Consider the following 24771-nt stretch of genomic DNA (forward strand, 5'->3'; position numbering starts at 1 on the left):
CATCTTTTGATCTTTTTTATTTTGGGCATGTCATTTTCAGGCTTGTGTTTAAAAAGGGTGTTATAAAATGGTGTTATATAGAATGGGTTAATCTCCTGTTTTCATTTAATTCCATGAGTGATTAGAGGTTGTCCAGCTATACATGCATAATTTTTGATTCTCTTGTATTTTGCTTCATGCTCATTAATCCTCAAAAATGAATCTAAACCTTTGAATGTTTATTTGCTATTTAATACATTCTTTGTTATGCGGTGTGTTATTCACAGTATCCAGAGACATTAATCACACAAATTGACCTTTTCCTAAATTTGTAAACACAGAGAACATAAAGCAGGCAAGATAGATTCATAGGGTGCAGAAATAAAGCAGGCAAGATAGATTCATAGGATAGAGAAACACCAGTGGTTTTTTTGGGGTTGCTTTGGGGATGCAGATAAATATGAGAGTTGAGAGGGAAGTCTGAATATGTTTATAGTTGTTTGTATGTTTGTTGTTTTGAGTCATCCCCATCCAACACAATTTCGCTGTATTTCAGGGAATATAACAGGTATTCTTCATCAAAGCTTATTGGCCTTGCCATTTCACTTGGCATGAACCTACATTATTTTTATGTGTCTGTGTTTGCGTGTGTGTGTGTATGAGAGAGAAAGAGACAGAGAGAGAGAGAGAGATTGGACTTTTAGTTCAGTCAGGGTAACTCAGACATTTGCAATAAATATATGATGAATATGCAATGTAATTATTTTGGTTTGGTGCTAAATGTATCTGCTTTAGATACTTCTGTGGATGCACCAGTGCACTAACCTATCAAACAGGGGCACGATACGTCTACCCTACTAACAGGATAATATCAACACCCCGCCCAATACCTAGAAGCAGACCCAAACAACAGGCAGAAGCCTGTGTAGTGAAGAGTGAGAGCAATTCTGTAAGCAGCAGCAAGCATGCAAACAGCAGTACTGGAGAGGTCTGACTGTTGGTTTAAAAAAGGTGCTCCATTAGTGATGGGTGAATGTGATTGCTTGAGTATAAAAACATGTAGTGATGCATGATTGGTTGAATATGAGAACATAGTAGTTGCTGAGGCCAACCAGTGGTCAGCTGCAGCAAGAGTTTCCTGACCGAACTTTCTTTGCACATGAGTGACGCTCATTTCTGATTGAAACTGTAAATAGGTACTCGATAGGTACCATTAAGTACCTTTAACAGAAGCACCTAAGGGTTCTGAGCACCAGTACCCAGCCTTAACTGTGCGTAAACTATTAATGAAAAGAAATAATTTTTTTATTTGCAGTTAAAGGAACTCTTGTTCATATGGCCCAATTTAAAGGGGATTGAGAATATTCTTTTACATGAAGGCCAGGTCAAATGGAGGATATATCTATTTGTTTAAACCAAAAGCCATTTTTATTGTTCCTCCTCAATGTCCTTCAGACACAAAGTGGAGCCGCCAGGACTGATCAAGCTGGAGAAGGAGATTGAGCAGGAAGAGAAAACGCCTGAGCCCCCATCCTCACCTCTGTCCCCCTTACCCACCAAAACATCTAGCAAGAAGAGTATTGGAAAGCTCTTGGATGATGCTGTAAGTATACCCTGTCCCCATATGGTATTCTGAAAAAGTAGTGCAAAGACAAAATTTATTATTTTCCTTTGAAACATTTTTGGTAGGCCAGCAGAAGGAAACCTGAATGTGTGAATTCATCCAGGCCCAAATTAAAATAAATATGAAAGAATGTTTTTTGTTTTTAGATTATAGATGACCAAAAGCATAGCCATTCGAATACTGACCTTCATCATACATTTTTCTTTTGTTAATATAAGAGAATGGTGGGTTTAAATCTGTTTCTCTACAGTACTCTAAAGTTCTGCAGTCAGTGAATACCTTTTAGGGCCTCACTATAAACACATTAATCCTGGTATCATTGGCTTGGATTATTTCAAGATTTTATTCTCAACAGGCTGGAAAGTTTGTTTTGGTGATTTCAGGACTTCCCAAATAGTGTGTGCATGCATGTTTGATTGCTTGTCCTTTAATTTGCAAAGCAGCTCATTGAGATACTTGCAAACTTGTGGCTAGATTGGTAAACCAACTCTGGGCCTGTAGCAGAGTAGGTTTACCAATCCAGGATTAGTTTATGCTTTTTGCTCATAATGGATTAGGTTAAGATATGGACAGGGAAAATCTGATCCTAGCGCAGTACTCCTGCTCTTACAGGCAGTGTAGTATAATGGGTAAGGAGTTGGTCTTGGAACATAAAGATCACAGGTTTGATTCCCAGGTAGGACACTGCTGATGTACCCTTGAGCAAGGCACTTAACCTGCATTGCTTCAGTATATATCCATGGATGCAATGTACATGCTATGTGAAAATGTTGTGTCGCTCTGGATACTGTGCGTCTGCTAAATGCCTTTAATGTAATGTAACATATTTTGTGAATGAATGTGGGTCCTTAAAAATGTGCTGCATTTTAGGTGAAGCACATTGCTGAAGATCCTCCCTGCAAGTGTCCCAACAAATTCTGTGTGGAGAGGCAGTCCCAAGGCCGCTACCGCGTTGGAGAGAAGATCCTTTTCATACGAGTATGTCTACCTCAAACTCAGGAAATACACAATGTTCTCTGTTTCTGTAACGATCGTTGATAACACTTGTCTCATTTTTTTTTTTTTGACAATCTACTACACAAACCAGTTTCAATTAAATCATCCTTATGCTCATAAGGAAACATCTTATATCCAGAAAAATGAAAAGGCTGTAGTTTGAAATGTGTGGTGCCAAGGCTGGATGTGGGAACCTCTAGAATGGCTGGGTTTTGTTTGTTCCTTTAACAGCTGGAGGCTGTCAGTTAGACCGTGGCACTAAAATGACATACATTTTGAATTCAAAGACAAATGTGATATAATGGCAAAGATATTTTTAAAACTAGCTATCTCATACGGTATTTCTGTGTAGCGTAACCTTCAGGACCATCCTTAATTTTGAGTGAATAATTATGCATAAGGCACTATGACTATACTGCATATTGAGCATCATAATGAATTAAACTTGTGTTTTAGCTAGCTGGAAACATTGCTTTAGTTGTTGATTCTTGAGTTGAATTATTATTGTAATAGGAAGCTTCTTAGTTTTGGTAGACTTCCCATTATAATCAAAATGTTCACCCATTTTTGGTTCAGCTTAAATTATGCAATTTGCAGATCAACTATAATTTGACATATAGTCTGGTTATGTTTGAACTGGCTTGGTAAAAATGGAAATTCATTGAAACTGGCAGGAACTCCACAGCGCAATGTTTCAATTACTGGCTAATGGGGCTAAAACCCTTCCGGCCTCATAAAAGAGTGCCATGTCTGCCTTCTGACACATGATTGCTGTCATAAAAATAAATTAAGCAGTAGATGTCAAACATATCATGATATGAAGATGCAATCAATGTAACATAATGGATAATTTTGTTAATAGCAGTACTTTGTGTCAGAAAATGTGTTTTTTTTCAAGAACAATAGCTTCTAAAACAGAAGTGTAAGTGTCCGTCATTTTTTGTGATGGTTGGAACAGATTAGAGCTGTATGCTAATTAAGAAAAACTGATTTCAGTGTTTTATGTGATCTCACATTTCAGGGATGCATTTGACTCTTTTACATGTAGCCTGCTAACAGTATATAATCTCCGGAATCTCCTGAAACTAATGAGTACAATTTCTGTCCTTTTAACTTCACTGTTAAATGGAACTAGACTTTCATGGATGTTTCTTGCAGCACACAGCACAGTGACAGATACAGATCACTGAAATAGCACTTGCTCCTTGCTGTCTCATGGGATCTTGGTTGCTTGGCAACCCTGAACTAGGGTTCACGCCTTTGAAGATTAAAAAAAAATGTGGTTTCAGTAAAGTATGTTTGCAAAATCTTTTTCCCTTCCCTTTGCGGTTAGATTCATCTGATGAGGATGATGATCAACATGATGATGATGATGATGATGATGATGATAATGAAGATGAATACAATTGTCATATAATACAATATAATACGAGGCTAATATATATTAATATAATAAATTGAAATATAATGTTGAAAATTGGGTTCTTAGTTCAGCCACTTGGATAAATAAAATTGTATTATAAAAATGCACACTAGTCTGAGAAAAAAGCAACTATAACATCAAAAATTTTAATTCTCAGATATATACTCTTATGACTAATGGTAACATTTTATACATTTACTGTTGGATGAGTAGGAGGATTAATTTTATATTTGAATGCTCCAAGAGCTTTCAATTTGAGATGCATAATATCCTTCATAAATTCTTAATCAAATAAAATGCATTTAAATGTTATTAACACAGTCTCAGGAATATTGCAGGAAATGCTTGATAGACTGTGACTCATTATTCTCTTGTCATGTAGAATTTTTTTTGTGTGCAAGTCTGATGAATTAGTCTAACATGGATCCTACTGACAGTAGTGCCAAAAAGCAGAATTCAATCTTTTTTCCACCCCGCAGTTTTGTTTTCTCACCCTTTTTAGATACTCCATTTCCCTCTGTCTTTCTCTTTCCTTTTTTCTCCACCCGTCGTATGTGTTTTGTGGCTAGAGCACAGAGGAGGTTGCCATGGCAGCCGAGGAGGGGGAAATTCTTTGGGGATGTTGGGTGGAGATGTCACATGACATCCACAAAAGGGAAGGGTTTCGGCAACAGGTCTAACTAATATGAAAGTGTCCAAAGGAGCAGAGAAAATAACTAGCATTTAATTACTATGAAATAAAAGGGCTGAATTTGTTTGGGGATTCTAATTTCAAGGGCACAAAACAGTAAGAGAATATAATGTCAGGAAAGAGAGAGAGAGATAGCAAACAGAATTTACAGAGCATGCAGAATACCTGCAAATACACACCACAGATTCTTTTATTTGTAAATGTTCAGGTAGGTTGGTTTTTTATCGGGAATCTGTGTTATCATATAAGCCTACATACGTTTTTGTCTCTATTAACCACCACATTACACCCATTCAGCTCCAGACTCGTCCTGCACTTGTGCTGCAGTACGCAGCATTCACAAGATAGCAGACAAAAATACAGTTACACACAATTCCATTCTAATCAGCTATGGAATGTACTTGTCATATTAATTAGTGATTAGTTATTTCGATTAATGTAGTGTAAATATTCAAACATATTCCGTAATTGCTGCACACAGTTTATGAGTGATGGATTATTTAATGCCAGTGCTCCATCTATTGTTATGTTGCTGTAACTGCAACTGGAGTTTCCTCTTACTTCACCTGACATTCCACCCGGGACCACACCATTCATAAATAATTCTAGAATACAGTAAACTAATTAAATAGTTAATTATTTTAAACACTACCTCATGTTTGGAAATGTTTTTTGTAAAATTTCCCTTTTATGTAAATTGCAGCTAAATCTTCTCTTAAAATTCAATCCAGAACAGTGAAGCAGTAATGGTCATTCAGTCTCCTGTAAATTTTCGGACCACAGTTTAATTTAGGCGTGTGACATTGCATGTGACAACTTCAATTTTGCCTCTCATAAACATTGTTGGTGACATTTTTTACACACTCACAATGTGGCAAAAGTGACAATTTAAAATATCCGTAAAACATGGCATCTGCTTTTGCATGCAAATACATTCACAACGTGTTTTGAGGTTGTTGTAAACATTGCTTTACGTATCTGAATGTTAATTGGACTTACTTAAAATAACAATGTTTACCACAGTATACCAAGTAGTTTGGACACAGGACTTCAAGGTAACATCAAATTTTGATTGACACTGAGGCAATATATTGATTAATATTATCTCCAATGTTTGTTAAATTTATGTTGTGAAAAAGCTGAAATGTTACAGGACAAGTAAGTAATTGATTTTCAACTTTTATATAAGATTCAGATTACAGGATTAAACATGTGTTGTCAGGGCCTATAAACCAAATGCATTTTCTGCATCACATGATGGGTTGAATGTAGATAAAACATTTTACACCAATAACAGCACGTACGAAAACAAATAGTTTTGCTATTAGTTGGGGTTGTCTTTGAAGAACATTTTTAGCTCCACGAGTTAATGGTTCTGAAAAAATTGTGATTAAATGGTAAGGGAAAATAGTGAATCATATTCAGGCCTGTCTCAGTTGCACTGACCTTTATATTTTTTCTGCCTCTTGAGATAAAAATACTTGATGTTATTTATGGTTTAACAGACATTTGAATGGGGTCACTACAGCCAGCATGTATGCAACAGCACTGGCTGTGCAACACAACCATAGCCAGAAAGTGTCTGTTAGATAACGCTGTACTGATCGTTCTGTAAATTAGCCATACCTAAATGTTACGATGCGTCTAATGCATTGTGTCGTCTCAACATTAATTTGAAAAACCAGTACTGAGATTTGACTGAACTTTTACTGACTTGAATGAATCACCTATATATGGCGTACATCTTAGCAGTTTTAATATGTTTCATTTGAAGTCATACATAAGTGGAATACAGGATTTTTCTGATCCTCAACAATACAATAGTTGATTACCACAAACAGTATTTTACAATGCATTTGTGTTGTATGCATTTGTATTAAAATCATGGGCTGTAAACTGATTTAATGTTTTGTCCATCTGTTGAATTATTTGGTAGATTAATCTGGAAACTTCAAACCTGCTAATTATGTACTGATGTTTATATAAATATTCCATGAAATCCACTGCTAGTTGCAGGACCGCTCCTAACCCCCTGTCCTCAACCATGTTAATTGGCTGCCAGTTTCATCCAATCCAAACAGTAATGAATTGGAAAGAGGTTTATTTCTGATTCACTCAGTGCTGATGACTTAAAACAAGAGTCATTTGCTTAACCTCACATGACTCTCACAGGCCTAACTGACTCAGAGGGGTCATTGGAAGTTTGCCCATCACAATTTTAATTTTAATTTTTTTAACAGTAGCTGTGAATGAATGCCTTGCTTGCAGGTCAACTAGTAAACTAGTAAAACTACAGTTAAATGGAAAGGTCTGTTTACAATGCAGACAGCAGGCCCACTTGATTTTTTATGGTCACATTTCTCTCTTTCATCTAGCTGTCTACCTATTACCTAACCAAGATGTCCATGTAACTTCCCCTTTAGGGGTTATTATGCCTCCTTTTTAAGACAACAACCAATGCAATGCTACAGGTTTAAACTCTTAGGGCAAAGCTCCTAGTAGTCGGGACGCCAGCATGCCTAGATTGCTCAATTCAGACATTCTGTGCTCCTGCAACCAAATTATGAGTTGAAAACACAAACTCTGTGTTCTAGTTTTATTAGCAGACGATTCAGGACAACTATGCCGAATACACAGTTTTGCAGTGCCACCATTGTCGCGCTGGTCATGCATTTACCAAGCACCCCCTCCCTCCAGTCTCATCTGTAACTACACCCCCCATGCATGACACACTGGACAATAGTGTCGATCTGGGTATACATGAAAACATTCCTTTATCACTAAAAATTTGTATTCCGTCGTAGCAAAGGGGTAAAGCCAACAATAGCCGAAGGTATGCCAGTACAGCTGTGAAAAATGCTGCTTACTGAACACTGAAATAAACTGTAGAGTACAGAAAAACATATGAGAGTTAATGATTACACATTTAGGTACTGTACCACAGTGTGATAATGTTTTTGCATTTTTTAAATCTGATATCAATGTTTTACCTTAAACCTTCATAAGGGGCACGTGTATATGCTTTATAGTGGACAAAAAGCCTTTTATTCATTTTTGGAGAGACTTTGGATATGTTTCAGGACCCCCTAGATATTTTAAGCTACTGTACTGATGGAAAGCTTGTAATTCCCACTTGAAAATGATGCAGTGAATTTCTTCAGTCAAACAGTTGATTTTTAGTGAAATACGTGAATATGTTGTGATTTACAACAATGCATAAATGGAGCATCGCGTAGTTCTGGCAGGCCATGAGAGTGACATTTTGGATAGATTTGGAGACACTGGGTACACTGCTTAGTCTTTGCTTCATAGATCTTTAGTAGTTCTGCGTATTCACCCTTAGATTTGACGCACTTGTGGTCAAGGGGTTTAACAGGCTGTATATATGCAATCTCTCTGTATTTCATTGCAAACTAAAAAAGAGCAAATAGATTTTGGATTTTTTGCCTAGACAATTGCATTTGTAGCACTTTAGTTTATATTCATAATTTAGGAAGAAATAATCTAAGTTAGTATTGTAAATGGTACAAATGCCATGCTCCATTTAAGCCATTTTTCAAGTCTCTGTGATGCTCACATCTGGAGTTATAAAGCTTTTAATAGGGTACCCTCTAAATGGGCAAGGACTGGCCAGATTTGTCATGCTTTTAATGAAGCTGATGTTGATTATTTTTAACTACTTCCCTTTCCCCAAATAAAAATGACTGCATTATATATTTACAAAGTTGAAATTTAAATTTGTTTTAGCTAAAATTAGATTCCAATAAACTGAATTGATCAATCGATATAGCTCAGGAGGTAAGACCGATTGTCTGGCAGTCGGAGGGTTGCCGGTTCAAACCCCGCCCTGGGCATGTCGAAGTGTCCTTGAGCAAGACACCTAACCCCTAACCTCTAACTGCTCTGGCGAATGAGAGGCATCAATTGTAAAGCGCTTTGGATAAAAGCGCTATATAAATGCAGTCCATTTACCATTTACCATCAATCACTCCAATTAATATGTTAACTGGTACAGCTCTAATTAAAATGGCAAAATAAGACTTCTGGTATTGCAATATTTGACCAAAATCCATTGTCTCCCCCACAGGCTTTGTCTAAAGTGCTAATTTAGCTATTTAGTCTGTCACACTGCTGCATTTTCACCATGAAAGTTCCAAAGTTTATCTTTTTTTTAACAAGGAAGAGGAGAAGAAACAATTATTTTCTCACTTTGTATAACTGAATTCATTGCAAGGAACAAAAATCCATATTAGCATCAGCATGATAAAAAGTTGAAGATACCGCTTTCCACTGTTGTCAATTATTAGGAAATTTAACACCATGTTAACTAACCTATGGCTAACCTGCCTGGTAGAAGATGTCTATCTTACCCCCACATGTAGTGAGACAGATAGCTGAAGATTCAAAGAGAAGTTCAAGGAGCACAGTTCAAGATTCCCAAAACAACCTGGCATCTTGGGGTTACAAGGTGTCCAAAGGTACCATTCCATGATGTTTAAATTGCAGGAAGGAAGCCTCTTCTCAAGACAATTCACAGAAAATACATCTTGAATTCACCAAACTACATCTGAACTACAATTGGAACCCATCTTGTGGTCAGATGAAAGAAAAGTTGAGCTTTTTGGTCTTGCACATAAACAATATGTTTAGCATCCAAAGAATGCAAGTAATGCTGAAAAGCACCTCATGCCTATGGTGAAACATGCTAGTGGATGTTTAATGCTTCGAGGTTGTTTTGCATCATCGCCCCTGGGACCACTGTGACAACAGATGGAACCATGAATACCAAGATATTTTGTTCAAAAACCTTGTTCCCTCTGCCAGAAAGTTACACAGTGGCCGCAGATGGACTTTCCAATAGAATAACGATCCCAACACATACTGCCACAGCAACTAAGAAATGGTTCACAGAGCACAAAATCAATGCCATGAGGTGGCCACCTCAGTCTCCAGGTCTGAATACTATTGAACATTTGTGGTTTGAAATCAAAAAGCAATCTGTGAATATCACCCCAAGAATATGACATAACTAGAACAATTCTGCATGGAGGAATGGTTAAGCATTCCCCCAAGCAGTTCCATATCCTTGTGCAAGACTACAGAAGGTGACTACTGGCTACTATAATGGCCAAGGGAGGAACTACAAAGTGCTGATAACGGGTGTAAATATTTGTCATTCTTGATTTTTCTGGGAAAAAATTATTATTTGTGAAACTTTTTATTGTGGTTTGTGCCCATGAATTATTAAAGAATAGTCTTTTCTGTTTTATTTTTGCTATAAATTTCCATACTTGTATACAGTATTGTGGGATTCTTTTAGGTTAAAGTTTGAAGGAAGTTGAGTTTCATATTTTAAATTCAGCCCCGTCCCATTAAGGATCTGTACATAATTCTCCACAGAAGCAATCTTAAACTTAAACCTTAGAAAAACACAAAATCGGGCAACTAGAACTCACTATGAACACCATGAACAACGCTTAATTTTCAATAGTTTACTGTACACTGCATATCAAATTATGCTAAGCCAATAATCTGCAATATGGAAAATATACATTTGCCTGCAGCATAATCATGTTTCATGATATACAACTGACTTGAAGTGGTGGCCTATACCATATTTTCTAAATATGCTGCAAATCCTTTTCAAAGAAAATACATCTTTGTTATCAACCTTGAGATTAAAAACTAGCCAGTTTTTTCCCCCTATTTCAGCGTTGCTCAGCAACCCAGGACAAAGGACTATGCTTTTCAGAGTAGCATGGAGGTTGATGCATGAGGGCACAGCTCTCCTCTTTTGTCACAAATAAATAGAATTCTAAGGATACCTTTCAAAAATGGATGACGCCAGCAGCTATTTGTTTGTGACACAGGAGCGGTTCACATAATTTTAGCAGGTTAGAGTACTGCGTGGACCTGTGTCTTGGCTGTTATTTGTTTGACAGCATATTCACTGTCTGTAATTAAATCTTCCTGCTCCATCATTGTTGCATTTCATTTAGTCTCTTTGGCGTTTTGTGTTGTAAGGTACTAAATCTGCAAATCATGTTATTTGTTTTAAATTTTATTTGCATACAGGAGAGTTTGTGTGTGTGTGTGTGTGTGTGTGTGTGCACGTATATAACAGAGAGAGAGAGAGAGAGAGTGGGAGAGAGTGGGAGAGATACTTATTTCGTCATTAACTGTAGAGGTCTTCCTAGGCCTACCTTGCCCTTTGTGATTATTGAGTTCACCAGTGCTGTCTTTCTTCTTAAATATGTTCCATACAGTTCATTTTGGTAAGCCTAAAGTTTGGCCTATTTCTTTGACTGTTTTTTTCCTTCTTTCTCAGCCTCATAATGGCTTCCTTGACTGTATCCACATATGAAAGTTTTGATTACAAACCTACAATTATACAGTACAGAGCCAAATCAAGAAAAAAAATTAGCCAAAACCAATACGTCCCAAACATTATGGAGCTCATTGAACATACTGTGCATGATGTCTGTAGGCAATATGGTAAAACAGTTTTCACTGCCGCCTGAACCAGTAGCATGAAAATTGTGATGTATCTGCTGTGCACCTTGTTAGCTGTAAGTTGAAGCCCTGAATCATTAGTACCTGACAATGTCTTTTCACTGAAGTCAAAAGGGCACTTCCTGTAGTTCATGCATTTCCCATACTGATTATAGCCACTCCTTGGACATTTCCACTGAATTTTTGAAAAGAAGTGTTCAGCCTGATTTATTCTGTGCTGGTCTCTAACAAAGGAGGTGCTATTGATTTCAATCACAAAGACATTAACAGTGTGATTAAATTGGGTTCCTCATTAAGTAAGATTCTGAATATAGCATTATGTCATCAGTTTAGTAATCATCTCAGGGCTCAAAAGACTGCAGGATTTGTCACTTGGAAAAGGAGGCTCAGTAGTAAGGGTCAATTAAAAAAATATAAAAGAAGAGAATGGATTTTTTTCATTGCTAGGGAGGGGGTATATTTTATACATATATCTTTATTTTTGTCTGAACAAAGCTCAGAAATATATGAAGAAAATATACATTATATGAAACCATTTCAACCCTTTCAACATGCTTTTTAAAAAATAAGTTAACATAAAGCAGACCATTTTGCACAATACATGACCTACACCTTTGCTGCTGGCCAAATTGCCAAATAAAGATTAATATTAATAAATATTTAATATGTTTAAAAATATTAAGTAAGTCTAGGTAAAAAAATCGCACATAAAAGAAAGAAAAAAAAATCATAACAAAGAGAGGCCATGAACCTGACAATAGTCTGTCCTCCTAAGTATACAATTTGGTCTTGTGAAATAGTGTTGAGTTCATTCAGTTTTTCAGGTGGTAAATCCATACATTAAAAAAGAGATGGAAAACTACATTATCTCACCACCTAATGTTTCACTCAAGTGCTAATCAAAACTTGGCAAATATTTTTTGAAACCAAATTTTATTTGCCTTTATATATTTCATCATTCTTCCAAAGATAATCTATTACAGAAATCACTGTTTCTGAATGCATTATATACTGTGCCTCTTACATACAATATATGAGTATGCATATGCAGTGTAAAATTAAAACCTAAAAGATTGTAGTGGAAACGGCCTAGAAACCCAGACTGAAGTAATGACATTAAGATCAAGGCCAGGCTGGAAAGCACAAGTTCACAGTATTTTATTTACAAAACTATATCAGTCTTTTAAAGCACTGGAGACCCTGCCTGTAGAAGTCTGGATGTTGGAATTTAATCAGTGATTAGTACGGTGCTGTGTTATTGTGAGGATCAGTCATCAATTGCAGTCCTGTGCCTGAAGGGGACTTTGCTTATGTAGTCTTTCTGATCTGATGATTGGGGTCTTGCTCATGAGTTATTTGCATATGTCATTGATGTCATCTTTTTTCTCTGTCAAAGGCTGTGGCATGAAGCAGCTTGGCATGTATGGGCTCATCCACAATGAGGGTCGTAGACTATCAGTAATATGGAGAGCCACAGAGGGAGAAATCTGATACTGTGGATGTGAGTTATCTGGGAACTGTGATAAATAAATGACAAAACTTGTCATTTTCCTGTGTATTTTTGGCAGGCTAACCTTTGTGTGCATTTGTTTGATGCATCACTGAGAAAGCAGTCTTTTCAATTGTACACATTTCCATTGGAATCATTTGCACTTAATTGGGCTTATTTGCCTGAAAACGAACCCGCCTGCGTCTGATGACACATCTGTCATCAGAAATGAGCTGTGGCTCAATGTCTCAATCAGAACATTGGTCTCCTCCGGGCTGCTTCTGATTAATTACACAGATGGCACAGATTTTGTGAGACATTCTCACTGTGGATTTTGTGAGACCAATCCTGCTGCCTTAGATTGAAAATGACCCAGAGATGGGTTTATGTAAAGTTAATACTGCAAGTGATTGCTACCGTATTGCTATGTTTAGTACGCCAATTTGTTATGTGCCTGATCTTTCAGGAAGAACGCTGAATCATTCAGATTTCCAACTTTGGTGACCCTCTGTGGAAATTAATGGCAAGTCAAGCATCAGCAGGAAAACCTGTCTATTGACATGTACCAGAGGGCCCTAGGGTTACAAAGACAGGCTGGGCATGTCCTTAAGGAGACAACCATGGAGGTTAGGCTAGGAGGAAAAGCATTAGCGCCAGCTGATGGAGAGAAATGAACACCAAAGACCTTGGGACCTCTGGTCCAGACTGCAGGCTTGTGGGAGGCGGCCAATCCAGCCTTAGGCCTCACGGTAGTTAATGCCTTCACCTGTGCACATTGTAGAGGGAGCTGTCATTGTTCAGGCCTGGTTCCCAGCTGGGCTGTGTAGCGTGATTGAAAATCCCTTTCTGTGGAAAGCCCATTATGTTCCCCAATCACAGAGCCTCAGGGTACACATCATTCCATGGGAACACTGACCTGCTAATGTCCCCTCTGATTGATCTATAAAAGAGGCTTATAAATGTTTCATGATATTGCATTGCTGGAGGTGACACAGCTCCATTCCATAGAAGGGAAACACCTCTCTTTCAAGGCTGTTTCAGTGGTGCAGGGGTAATATTTTAGGCTGGGGAAGATTTTGCCATGACACATACATAGACTTGTTTTTATCGGCTTCAATTCTCACCGATTTGGTTTGATAAGCAAAACTTGACATCGATTGGAGGATGCTCAGGTTTCAACACCTCAGCATTAACATTCTCAGAAAGCTAGGACAAGACGAGTTAATATCCAGCTCACGGAAGACGCCAGAGAGTACCCTGGCAGACGATTGAAAGGAAAACGTGAGCTGAATAAAAATGCAGGGATTTTCTCCTGGCAGGGGTTGATGATGTCAGGAAGACCGTCCCAGCTGGTGTGGGCTAAAGCATGCTGGGGTTGTGAGGTTCCAGAGGGTCCAGTGAGCACAGTTCAGACTGTAGCGAGTGGTCCCTAACCAATGACAGCTCTTGGTCTGTTATAGTAAACCTGTAGTAAGTGGTCGTCAACAGTGAAGGGCTTGTGTGAGTGGTAAGCTTGGACTTGCTGACAGCACACACAAGAAAACCAAGCATGTTTTTCTTGGAAGTGTGGCTTGAAATAATGTAAGAAACTCAGTAGTTATTCAGGAATGCAAATGTTTAAAATGGTATTTTAAATTATGTATGTCAGTGTATTGCACAAACAGCTCAGTTTGTAGGGTGTGTGTCCAAAGCAAAGGGTATTGTTTCTGCCACTTTAAATTATACTTTAGTCACTTCAGAAGATTTGAAGAGTTGATACATGTCATGTCACACACTGGCTTTCTCTATAAAGGAAAATCCACCCCCATCCCCAACATATACCTCCCCTCCATCCCCGCCTTTTGTTATCTTGTCACACTTGACCCTGGCGCCAGCCCTGACATTTTAATCTTCCTATGTACAGCTGAGGCAGATAAGGCCTCAGAAGCTCCATCACAATGTAATTGAAATGACCAAGAGCTGGAAATTCACACTCCACTCTCGAGCTGCCCTCAAATATTCAATCAGCTCATTAGCATTCAACACAGGGAGGGGAATGCCCATAAATCTGCTTGTTTTACCAGGGGCTTAATGGCTTCATAATGGAGGGGTTAGCACTGATAAGGAAATGGGGGGAGGGCACTGACAGGAGGATATATGGCTAGGCAGGGTCTTTGGGGAATGCTGGTGCCTGAACTGCCAGTTTTGTAAAAAGAATAGAAAGAATGCACCAACAGCCTTTCATAGATCTTTTTTTCCAGGAGCTGTTGCCATGGTGCCCAGCCCAGGGGCTGTACATTGCTAGTCAGCAGTAGGTATAGGAGAATGATTTTGTATGTGTAGTCTGAGCAAAAGATATCCAGAACTGTCCTAGATTTTGCTACTGAAGGGCAATGAAGAACTAGGTTAAAGATATTTTCAATTTATTAAGACTAGGTTCAATCAACCGATCTAAAAATATTAGTTATCGTTTTGTCTGTACATGTAAAAGAATTGTATGTGTCTACTGTCCATTAATGTATGTGGATTTTTTTTACATATAGCATTGAAAGACCACTTTGTCTCTGATCATCAGTGTATCATTTCTGACACTGTTTTCCAGGCTGCTACTTAACCTCGTAAGTGTTCCGTGTGCGTTCGTGTTCTTAATGAACATACAGCCTGAACATTTTCCTCCACTATTACTGAAACTAGTGACAACTTACCCAGTCATTCAGATACTAATGACCTTTTAAGTTGTCAAATCAAATCAATCAAATTGTATTTGTATAGCGTATTTTACAGCAGTTGTCACAATACGCTTTACAGACAACTCTGGCCTAAACCCCCACAGGAGCAAGCCTAAGGCAACAGTGGCAAGGAAAAACTCCCTGTGGCAGATGGGAAGAAACCTTGGAAGGAACCAGGCTCAAGGGGGAAACCCATCTTCCTCTGGTCGGCTCAGGGTGCTGACTGGTGACCAACATGTCAGTCAGTTTTACAAGGTTTATGATGTGGCTCAGATGATGGGTGGAGCCGGGTGGCAGTGATGGGGAACAGCAGGTGGCGACAGATGTGGGCAGGGTGGAGGCAATGACGAAAGAGGGGCTGGACCGCAGAGGTGGGGGAGACCAGACGACTCTCAAAGCACTCTCGAAGATTCGGGCAAGAGCCCCGCCGGCAGCGTGGGGAAGAGGGTAGAAACGGAAATTAGGGAATTTGCAATATAGCAGACAGTGGGTAAAGTGGCAGTAGTATGTATTGGGGGGACCCCGCCCGGAGTAGTATATGGCTGCATAGCTACTAGGACAGGAATGGAGAGCCCATGCAGTCATGAGGGGTAGACAACCATACCCGCCTATCAAGAGCCAGCCCATGTAAAGTCGGGTCACAGCTGATTGACAAGTGACAGTAAGGAAAGGATTGCCACCTACAAAGCTCTATGACTACAGGCTTCTCACACCGTCTCCAGACTACAATTGATTATAAGACTGAGCATAGAGGTGCAGTTGTATTAATCAGTTATGCTCTTCTCATTTAGATCCTGTTGCTCCTTTTAAAACCCAGTAAAGTCTACTATTAAAGCACCCCCTTGGATTAATGATGATATTCTTATCCATAAAAGGGCATGTAGGAAGATTGACCATAAGTGGAAATCCAGTAAACTCCAAGTCCATTATTTACAGATGAAGGAAATACTATCATCTTAGTTATAAAATAAAAGATGCAAGAGACTGTAAAGTTTCCCAGTTAATCTCCGCAAACCCGCACAACTCATAAATTCTCCTACCCCATATTGCTTCTGCTTCATCTGCTGCTGATTGTGAAAAGTTCTTATCGTTAACAAAATTGACCATTTCAAGTTACTCCTTTCAGTTGCAGACCTTCCATGCCCTTGTCCTAATTTGTTTACCCATTTTAAACCATGCTTAAGCCATCTCCATGCATGCAGAGATCGTGTCACATATGAGGCCATCCTCCAGTCCCCTTGATAGCATTCCCACAAAACTTCTTATGGAGGAAATTGGCCCCAGTTTGCTGTCTATTTTTAACACCTCTCTCTCTCTTCTGGATGTGTCCCAGACTATTTTTAGATGGCTTGTGTTCAGCCCTTGTTGAAAAGAGCTGGCCTCGATCCCTCTGTTTTAGGAACTTTTAGACCTATTTCTAAGTTATCTTTTATTTCTAAAATTCTGGAGAAAGTTGTTTCAGAACAACTCTTAGATGTGATCAATAGCAGCAACATCTTTCAAAAAATTTCAATCTGGTTTTCGCCAGCTTTACAGCACTGAATTATTTATTGATGGCTGCTGATACAGGACACTTTTCCGTTCTTGTGTTGCTTGACCTTAGTGCGACCTTTGACACCATTGACCACGTTGTTCTCATGGGTATTATTAAGTCAATGGGTTGGTATCTCTGGGACTGTGCTGGGCTGGTTCTCTCCCTATCTATCAAACAGGCAATTCTTTGTGTCAGTTGCTGACTTTAGATCTACAACTTTGGTGGTCAGATGTGACGTGCCTCAAGGCTCTATTCTTGGACCAGCACTGTTTTCCTTGTATATGCTACCTCACGGCTATATTAAGCAGCATCATAATATCTCTTTTCATTGCTATGCAGATAATACCCAGCCAAATGATTTGAAGGAGTTAGCTACTCTACATGACTGCTTAGCAGCAGTTAAAAACTAGATGCCACAGAACTTTTTAAAACTAAATTCTTACAAGACAGAAGTCCTTATCGTTGGCCCTGAACACATAGCCAGACAATTATATCCATTTCTTGGTCTCTTTGCTTTAAACATCAAGTCTGCATTTAAGAATTTAGGTAAATGGTAAATGGACTGCATTTATATAGCGCTTTTATCCAAAGCGCTTTACAATTGATGCCTCTCATTCGCCAGAGCAGTTAGGGGTTAGAGGTGTCTTGCTCAAGGACACTTCGACACGCCCAGGGTGGGGTTTGTACCGGCAACCCTCCGACTGCCAGACAATCGGTCTTACCTCCTGAGCTATGTCGCCCCTAGGTGTAATATTTGGCTGTAATTTAGACTTTGAGCAACATACAGTTGAGGGATGTTTTTACCATCTTAGGAATATGTCACACGCCATGACTACCCTGGAAGGGACAGAAGAGCTGGACACAGGGAGATGTGGAAATTCTGGATTTCTCCGGCTTTTATTTTGAGCGAGAGAGAAAGCAATCGGTAAACACAAATGAAAAAACTTCACGGGATCTGGGCAAAAACAATAAACTAAAATAACAAAGACAAAATAAATGAAATTATATGCGTCGGGCTCGGGCTCTCTCTCTCCGTCGTATGGGATCCCCGGTCTCAGACACCTACTGTGGGAAGAAGCACACTTTTAAATCATGGATTGATTCGTAATATCATCCAGGTGTGTGCCTACTTAACCTCTAATTGCCTTGAATTCCTCCCGCAAACCGAGCCCTGCCACAGAATATTTCTAAAATCAGCGCATTTTTGTCTTTTAGCACCACAGAAAGAATGATTCATGCGTTTATATTGTCTTGTCTCGATTATTGTGATGCCTTGTTTACATGCCTTTCACCGTCACGCTGTAGCTCAGCTGCAAACCATACAAAATTTCCCCACTAGGTGATTGACCAGTAAGTGTTTTTTTAAGGAGTAAGCATTTTAAGGAGTAAGTGTTTTTCCATACAACCCCAAAACTGGCTTCGCTGCACTGGCTGTCTGTTGCTTTTAGAATCAATTTTAAAGTTTTATGAATTACATACAAGGCTTTACATGGTTTGGAACCTGTTAATATCAACTAAAATCCTTACTGTCTACAGAGGCCTCTCAAGTCTGCCAGCCATGGACTTTTGGCTGTTGAAGAGTCTAAATTAAAATCAAGATCTAGCCTTTGCTGTAATGGCCCCTAGGCTCTGGAAGAGCCTTCCATACGATATTAGGTCCACTGATACAGTTTCTGCTTTTAAAACTAGCCTGAAAATCTATTTTTACAAAATTGCCTTCTGTAATGACTGACAGATATTCACAGTGCTTTTCCCTTTAATCGCTGGGTTTTAACATTTCTTTTTCCTTTTTCATTGTGCCTAACTTTTACTGTGTTTATATCTTTCCTTGTTTTATTCTTTGTGTTTTTGTATTGCCTTTTTCTGTATTACTATTTTATTTTGCTGTTCATTCTTCTCTTTTATGCTGCTTTTATTGTTTCCTTGTGTTGTAATTTTACATATTATTATTTTATCTGTTCTGGAAATCACGTTGTGCTTTTTGCTTGAAAGGTGCAGCATAAATCAAATGTATATATATATATATATATATATATATATATTTATAAAACATAGTCATATCAAAGAAGACTTTTGTTCTACATGGTTATGGTATTTTAAAATAACATGTATCTGCCTGTTTATTTTTGTGTGACTGTATATTATGTATATGATATACATTGTGTGTGTGTGTGTGTGTGTGTGTGTTTAGGGAGTGAAGCAGTTTTCGTGTGACTTGATAAGTTCTTAAAGAGGCAATCTCATCCTGGCTCTTGACGTGCTATGGGAGCTACTGATCAAAGACAGGCAGGACTGTAAATGTTTAATGAGATGGTAATTAGTCCCAAGATTCCCACATCCAGAAAAGAATGGATCAGACCAGGGAGGGTGGGCAGGCCTGTTTTTGTGGGGAGCATGTCTAGCAATCTCTGTGAACCACATGACCTGTGCAATAAGCACAGAGGAAGGAAATGGAAGATATCAGTACCTTCCACAGTGAACATTAATGTCCCCTTGATTTGAGCATTATACTTTCAATAATTTATATGGGAATGGTTAAATAATGACCAATTATATGAATGCCAACTATACGCACAGGCTATACCATGACATGTAACATACAAGAATACCATAATCCTGTTTTAATGTGTAAAAATTGCATTTTGTACATTAGTGAATTAAACATAAAAAATCCACCTCCATTTAAGACACACTGCACACCCTGTTGAGCTATTTGATAATATTCAAGTGAATGTCAGAAGTTGCTAAATCTAATCTGAACATTACAAACTGTTCTTAATGTGAATGTATTGCTCCCTACTCTTGAACTCCCAGAATGCACATAATGTAATCATTTGCTAACACAATGGCAAAGCTGAAGTAGCAACATATTCCTCATGTAATTACACATTTGGCCAAGAGAGGTCACCATAATACCAAATAAAATATTCCAGTTTATGCTTTCCTGCATTCTCACCATCCTACTGTGGAAAATGTCATTGAAAATTAAATGCAGACACATGCATACACACAGACGCACATACAGTATGTGCTCTCTCTCTCTCACACACACACACACATACACACGCACACTCACAAATGCATACACAGTCAGTTTGTTTAAACAAAGACACAGAAATATTGTCATACATTGTGAAACTCAACCCCACAGTCATAAGGTAGTATTACAATTGTGATTAGGAACATTGAGTTGTGGGAAGGGTTGAGGCAAGACACAAAAATGTATGTATGTAATAAATCCCATTGACATTTACATAGGCAAGAAGGGATAGGTCATGAAAAACATTTAGTAACCTCTGGCTGGATAATCTATGTGTGTATTCAAGGGTTTGGTTTAACTGTGGCTCTGCTGCATTCTACCATGGTCTAGACCAGAGCCAAAATAGCTAGCTAACTTCTTCAGATTCCCCTGCTCATCACAATAACTTCATTAACCAATGATTTTACAGAATGGCTCTGCTGAAGCCTTTTTGTGATGCTGAACTTCTTGTAACATCACGCACACTTTTCCAGAAAAAGGCTTGAGCTGATCTGGCTACAGCGAGGAGTTGTACACAGCTATGCATCAGCCCCAGAGGAAACCATCATTTAGATTCTGCAGTGGTATTGATTTAGGCAGGGCTGGCGAGATCTCAGACTATTATATCAATCTTGTTGTGATTGATTAACCAATATTCTGCAGATAATTGCATAAATTCTGGGATTCTTTCAGCCTACTAATTTCTATATGGCAATGCTCAAATGTTATGCTGTTATTTTATTTACTCTTTACTATGACATGATTTAAGTATTAAAAAGTGTAATACTTACTATACTCCAGGAAGCGCCAGACATTGCCATGGTGAGCCATAAGTACATTTCCCAGCTGGTTCTGCATTAGCATGTAATGGCTGAACTGAGAATTGAAAAGTTGTTTCAGTTTAGAAAAGTATCTGATCGTATTCTCAGACAGAATGAAAGAGTGGCCAAGCAGAACTACAACTGAGACCTTGTGTTGTAAGACAGTTGAGTCTGACTCACCCTTCAGCCCAAAGTGAACCAAACATCTGAACATGCCGATGCCCACAGGCTACAGAAGAAAAGTCACAGAGATTTCACAGGTTCCAATACCAGGAACGGTATGAATGAATAATTGCACTTATATAGCACTTTTACAAATGCTCAAAGTCCTTTACAGTGATGGGTGGGAACTCACCTCAGCCATCACCAATGCGTAACACCTGCCTGGGTGACACACGGCAGCCATTTTGCACCAGAATGCTCACCACACATTAGCTATGGTGGAGAGAGAGGGAATTCTTTTGACCAATTAAATCAGAGGACGATTAGGAGCCAGGCTGGGAATCTAGCCAGGACATCAGGGAACCCCCTACTCTGAGTCACAGCGCCTTAATGCCCACAGTGAGTCAGGACTTTGGTTTAACATCTCATCCGAAAGACGCATCTCCAACAGCACAGTGTCCCCCTCACTTCTCAGGGATTTATTCAACTCCCTGCTGGCCCACCAACACCACTTCTAGCAACTTAGTTTTCTCAGGTGGTCTCCCACCCATGTAATAACCAAGCCCACACTTTCTTAGCTTCAGCCATTCAGCAAGAGCAGGGTGCATGGCGGTATGGCTGCTGCATGGTTGTAGCCTGTGAATAATTTGCCCCACCAATGGACACATTAATCAAAACACATTGGGCTGGAGACATTGCACAACCCTTTCTGACTACACTGTATTCGACATGTATGAATAATCGTCAGTGAGTCAGATATCTTCCTTTCCTTTTCTCACCAGCCACTGTGCCCCTTGTTACAGGAAGTGATTTGCAGTTTGTCAGCTGCAGGGCAGATATATATTGGATATGGTTTTATGGTCAGGCTTGTCCTTAAAAACGGGCAATGTTTTATGGTCAGGCTTGTCCTTCTGATTTTTACCATAAAAACAGCTATTTCAGTCTGGCCTCCTACTTTGTACAGTCAGGAGAGTATTCAGCATTACATCAAGCCAGACTTGAGTAACCCAAAAGCCTGCCTCTACTACATGATCTGGTAGGGTCATGCAATAGAGACAGAAGGATGTTCCATGCATTGACATTCAGTGAAACAATCATCATATCTCAACTTCCTCCCTTCCTCCCTGTCTCTGCCTCCTGTAGATGCTGCATAACAAGCATGTGATGGTTCGGGTTGGGGGTGGCTGGGAGACCTTCGAGAGCTACCTGCTGAAGCATGATCCCTGCCGCATGCTGCAGATCTCCCGTGCGGAGGGCAAGACCTCACCCGTGGCCAACAAGTCGCCCAGTATCAAGGACCTCACCCCTGACAGCTACCTGGTGGTGGCTGCTCACTACCGAAGCAAGAAGTAAAGGAAAACTGTGAAATCCTACTGTAGCTATGGGTACCCAATGGTCAATTTATGAAATAGCAAGCTGATAGTTTGGCCAGAAATTAAAACTTCTGTTTCTAGGCCATAAATTCTGCAGGTATCATTCAGAGTAAAATGGAATTAGGCAATTGGAACAGAATGTCTTGTCCAGTAGGTTTTTCTTTCCCTTGTGCTTGTTGTGTAGTTGTAGATTCTGGGGTAGCTGGTGGGAGTATCAGTATCCTTAGCTTTCATGGAACAGAGGAAGAAGGGATTCTAATGTGTCAATGGTGAAATGTTTAACTGCACATTGTTGTCCTTTCAAGTCAAAAGGTATGGCTATCTGTCTGACACAGCCTGGGATTAAGATTGGTGATATTTAAAAGGAGCAGATGTTTTTTTAACTTTTGTGTTTTTTAAAAAAACTTAGAAACCTCTAATATAGACTGGTGATCCGTAGATTAATTAATTTCTGATTTATTTAAAATGCTATAGTAACATAATCAGTCAGAATAGTTCATTTGAAGCCTTGCCCTTTCTCCCTGGCTTTACATACAGGAATATAACGATATCACTTCTCAGAATCACATGGCAGTTGCACATAACAGGTGTTATTATAGCACCAACAAGTTCCAAACATTTTCAATATGAAATTATGCCTATCCAGGGCAGACACGCTGACTGTCTATTATATTGTAAAAGTAACCTTGGGTGAACCCCATTGTTCCACCTAAAACATAGGGCCACGTAGACACATATCATACTCTGATTACAGCGACCTCTCCCATGCAGATGCATTTCCTATTTAGTCTGATTGTTGTCATTTGTCCCCTGCTGCAGCAGCCCTCTTGCTGAGTCAGTGGCTACCCTGTCACCGAAAGACTCTGGGTTCTGTCCCCTGCTGAGTCACACCAAGGACATTTCCTTGCTGCCTATCTCATTGTGATGAGAAGTATGATGCACTCTCAGAGACATCTATGTGGGATAACTGTGTGTGTCTCCCATAGAACAGCAAACATTGTTAGTCTTACATTTGTGGTGATGTATGTTTCAATAAAAGCAGTGTCTCTAATGCTTAAATTACAATTACAACTACAATAAACAGCATTCTTTGTGGTTTGAAATATTGTGTTTACAGACCAGTGAGAATGCTAAAATAACATTGAATTATGGCAGATATCAAGTGCCTAGGGTGGAGCATGTAGTACTGCATTAACTAAAGTACCATTTGTGCTTTAGAGGCTTCAATATGAATCCAGTTGCTGAAAAATGTACAGTGAATAGTAATCTATGCAATGTTCTTGTCATGTACAGACCACAACTCTTGGTTTGAATTTGAAAGAAAAATGTACAGTAATGGACCAATACCATTGTGAACGGAAGTAGCTAACTCAGTGAGCATTTAAACAAGGTAATCAAATTGATTTCCAGTCATTAGAATATGTTTATATGTTCACATTTCTGTATCTTTTTTGTTAAATGTTTTACTTTTGTTTCTGAACTTCATGTACCAGTTTACCTTTGATTTTAAGAGTAAAGGAAACTATTTTACAATTTTTATTTACTACCTGTTGTTAAATGATATGTGCCTATCATAAGCATACAGCGGAAATGTAGAGATCTCAGTTGTAATTGTTTCTCCTACTTTTGGTATGCTTTAAAATTTGTTTTATTAAAATAAATAAATGAACACTAAAGGGTTAGTCTGGGAGGCTGTTCAGTTCAAAAATCGATTTAACTGGGTGAATCTCATATCACAAACAGGGTCACACTGGATACATCACAAATCAAAGAAGTAAGCTTGCATTTATTGTATACGAGAATAAATATTCCACTTATTAGAAAAGGTATAAAATTGTCAAACTGGGTATATCCTATCAGAAAAGGTACTATAATGTAATACCAAAGCAGAAGGATACACAGGTCTATCTGACCACAATGAACAGAAGAAATAACTACATCTAATTTTGGAAACCCTTTCTATGACAGCTTTATAACTCCATAATGAGGAATACAGTAGAACATTAAATTTACAGCTGAAAACTTGATTTTTGCTTAGCAGGTTGAAAATCATTGTAGCATTTAGCACACTCATATACATGCACAGCACACATTTTTAGAGATAATCCATTCATACAGCTGGATATTTACTGAGACAATTCAAGTTAAGTACCTTCAGTACTCAAGGACAGAATAGCTGTGCCCATCTGGGACCTAAACCCACAACCTTTGAGTTACAAGCCCAATACCATAAACATTATACTACACTACTGTCCTAGGTTGCCTTGTTTCTGTTCAGTTTGATAGCTGCAAGTAATTAAACCTCATTATTTCTCTAGACTTTACATATTTCTGAACCCTTCTTCTGAAATCCAAATGTATTGTCTTGCTGATCCACCCCAAAAACACATGTACAACCCTCACAACCCACCACCTGGGTAAAAGGTATAATCACATATA

At 38.8% G+C, this 24771-nt stretch overlaps 1 protein-coding gene across 6 annotated transcripts in view; it reads left to right on the forward strand.

Moving 5' to 3' along the window:
• The window catches only part of LOC135255022 (growth arrest-specific protein 2), an 82625-nt gene extending 59362 nt beyond the window's left edge, over positions 1 to 23263 (forward strand). For all 6 annotated transcript variants that reach the window (XM_064335698.1, XM_064335699.1, XM_064335701.1 and 3 more), the window contains 3 exons: positions 1435 to 1582; positions 2474 to 2581; positions 22103 to 23263. In XM_064335698.1, the coding sequence (XP_064191768.1) occupies positions 1435 to 1582; positions 2474 to 2581; positions 22103 to 22312 (466 nt within the window). In that variant the 3' untranslated portion in view covers positions 22313 to 23263. The remainder of the gene's footprint in view (positions 1 to 1434; positions 1583 to 2473; positions 2582 to 22102) is intronic.
• Positions 23264 to 24771: the final 1508 nt, after the last annotated feature.

Source organism: Anguilla rostrata, chromosome 5 (assembly GCF_018555375.3).
Source record: "Anguilla rostrata isolate EN2019 chromosome 5, ASM1855537v3, whole genome shotgun sequence".
Taxonomy (NCBI): Eukaryota; Metazoa; Chordata; class Actinopteri; order Anguilliformes; family Anguillidae; genus Anguilla; species Anguilla rostrata.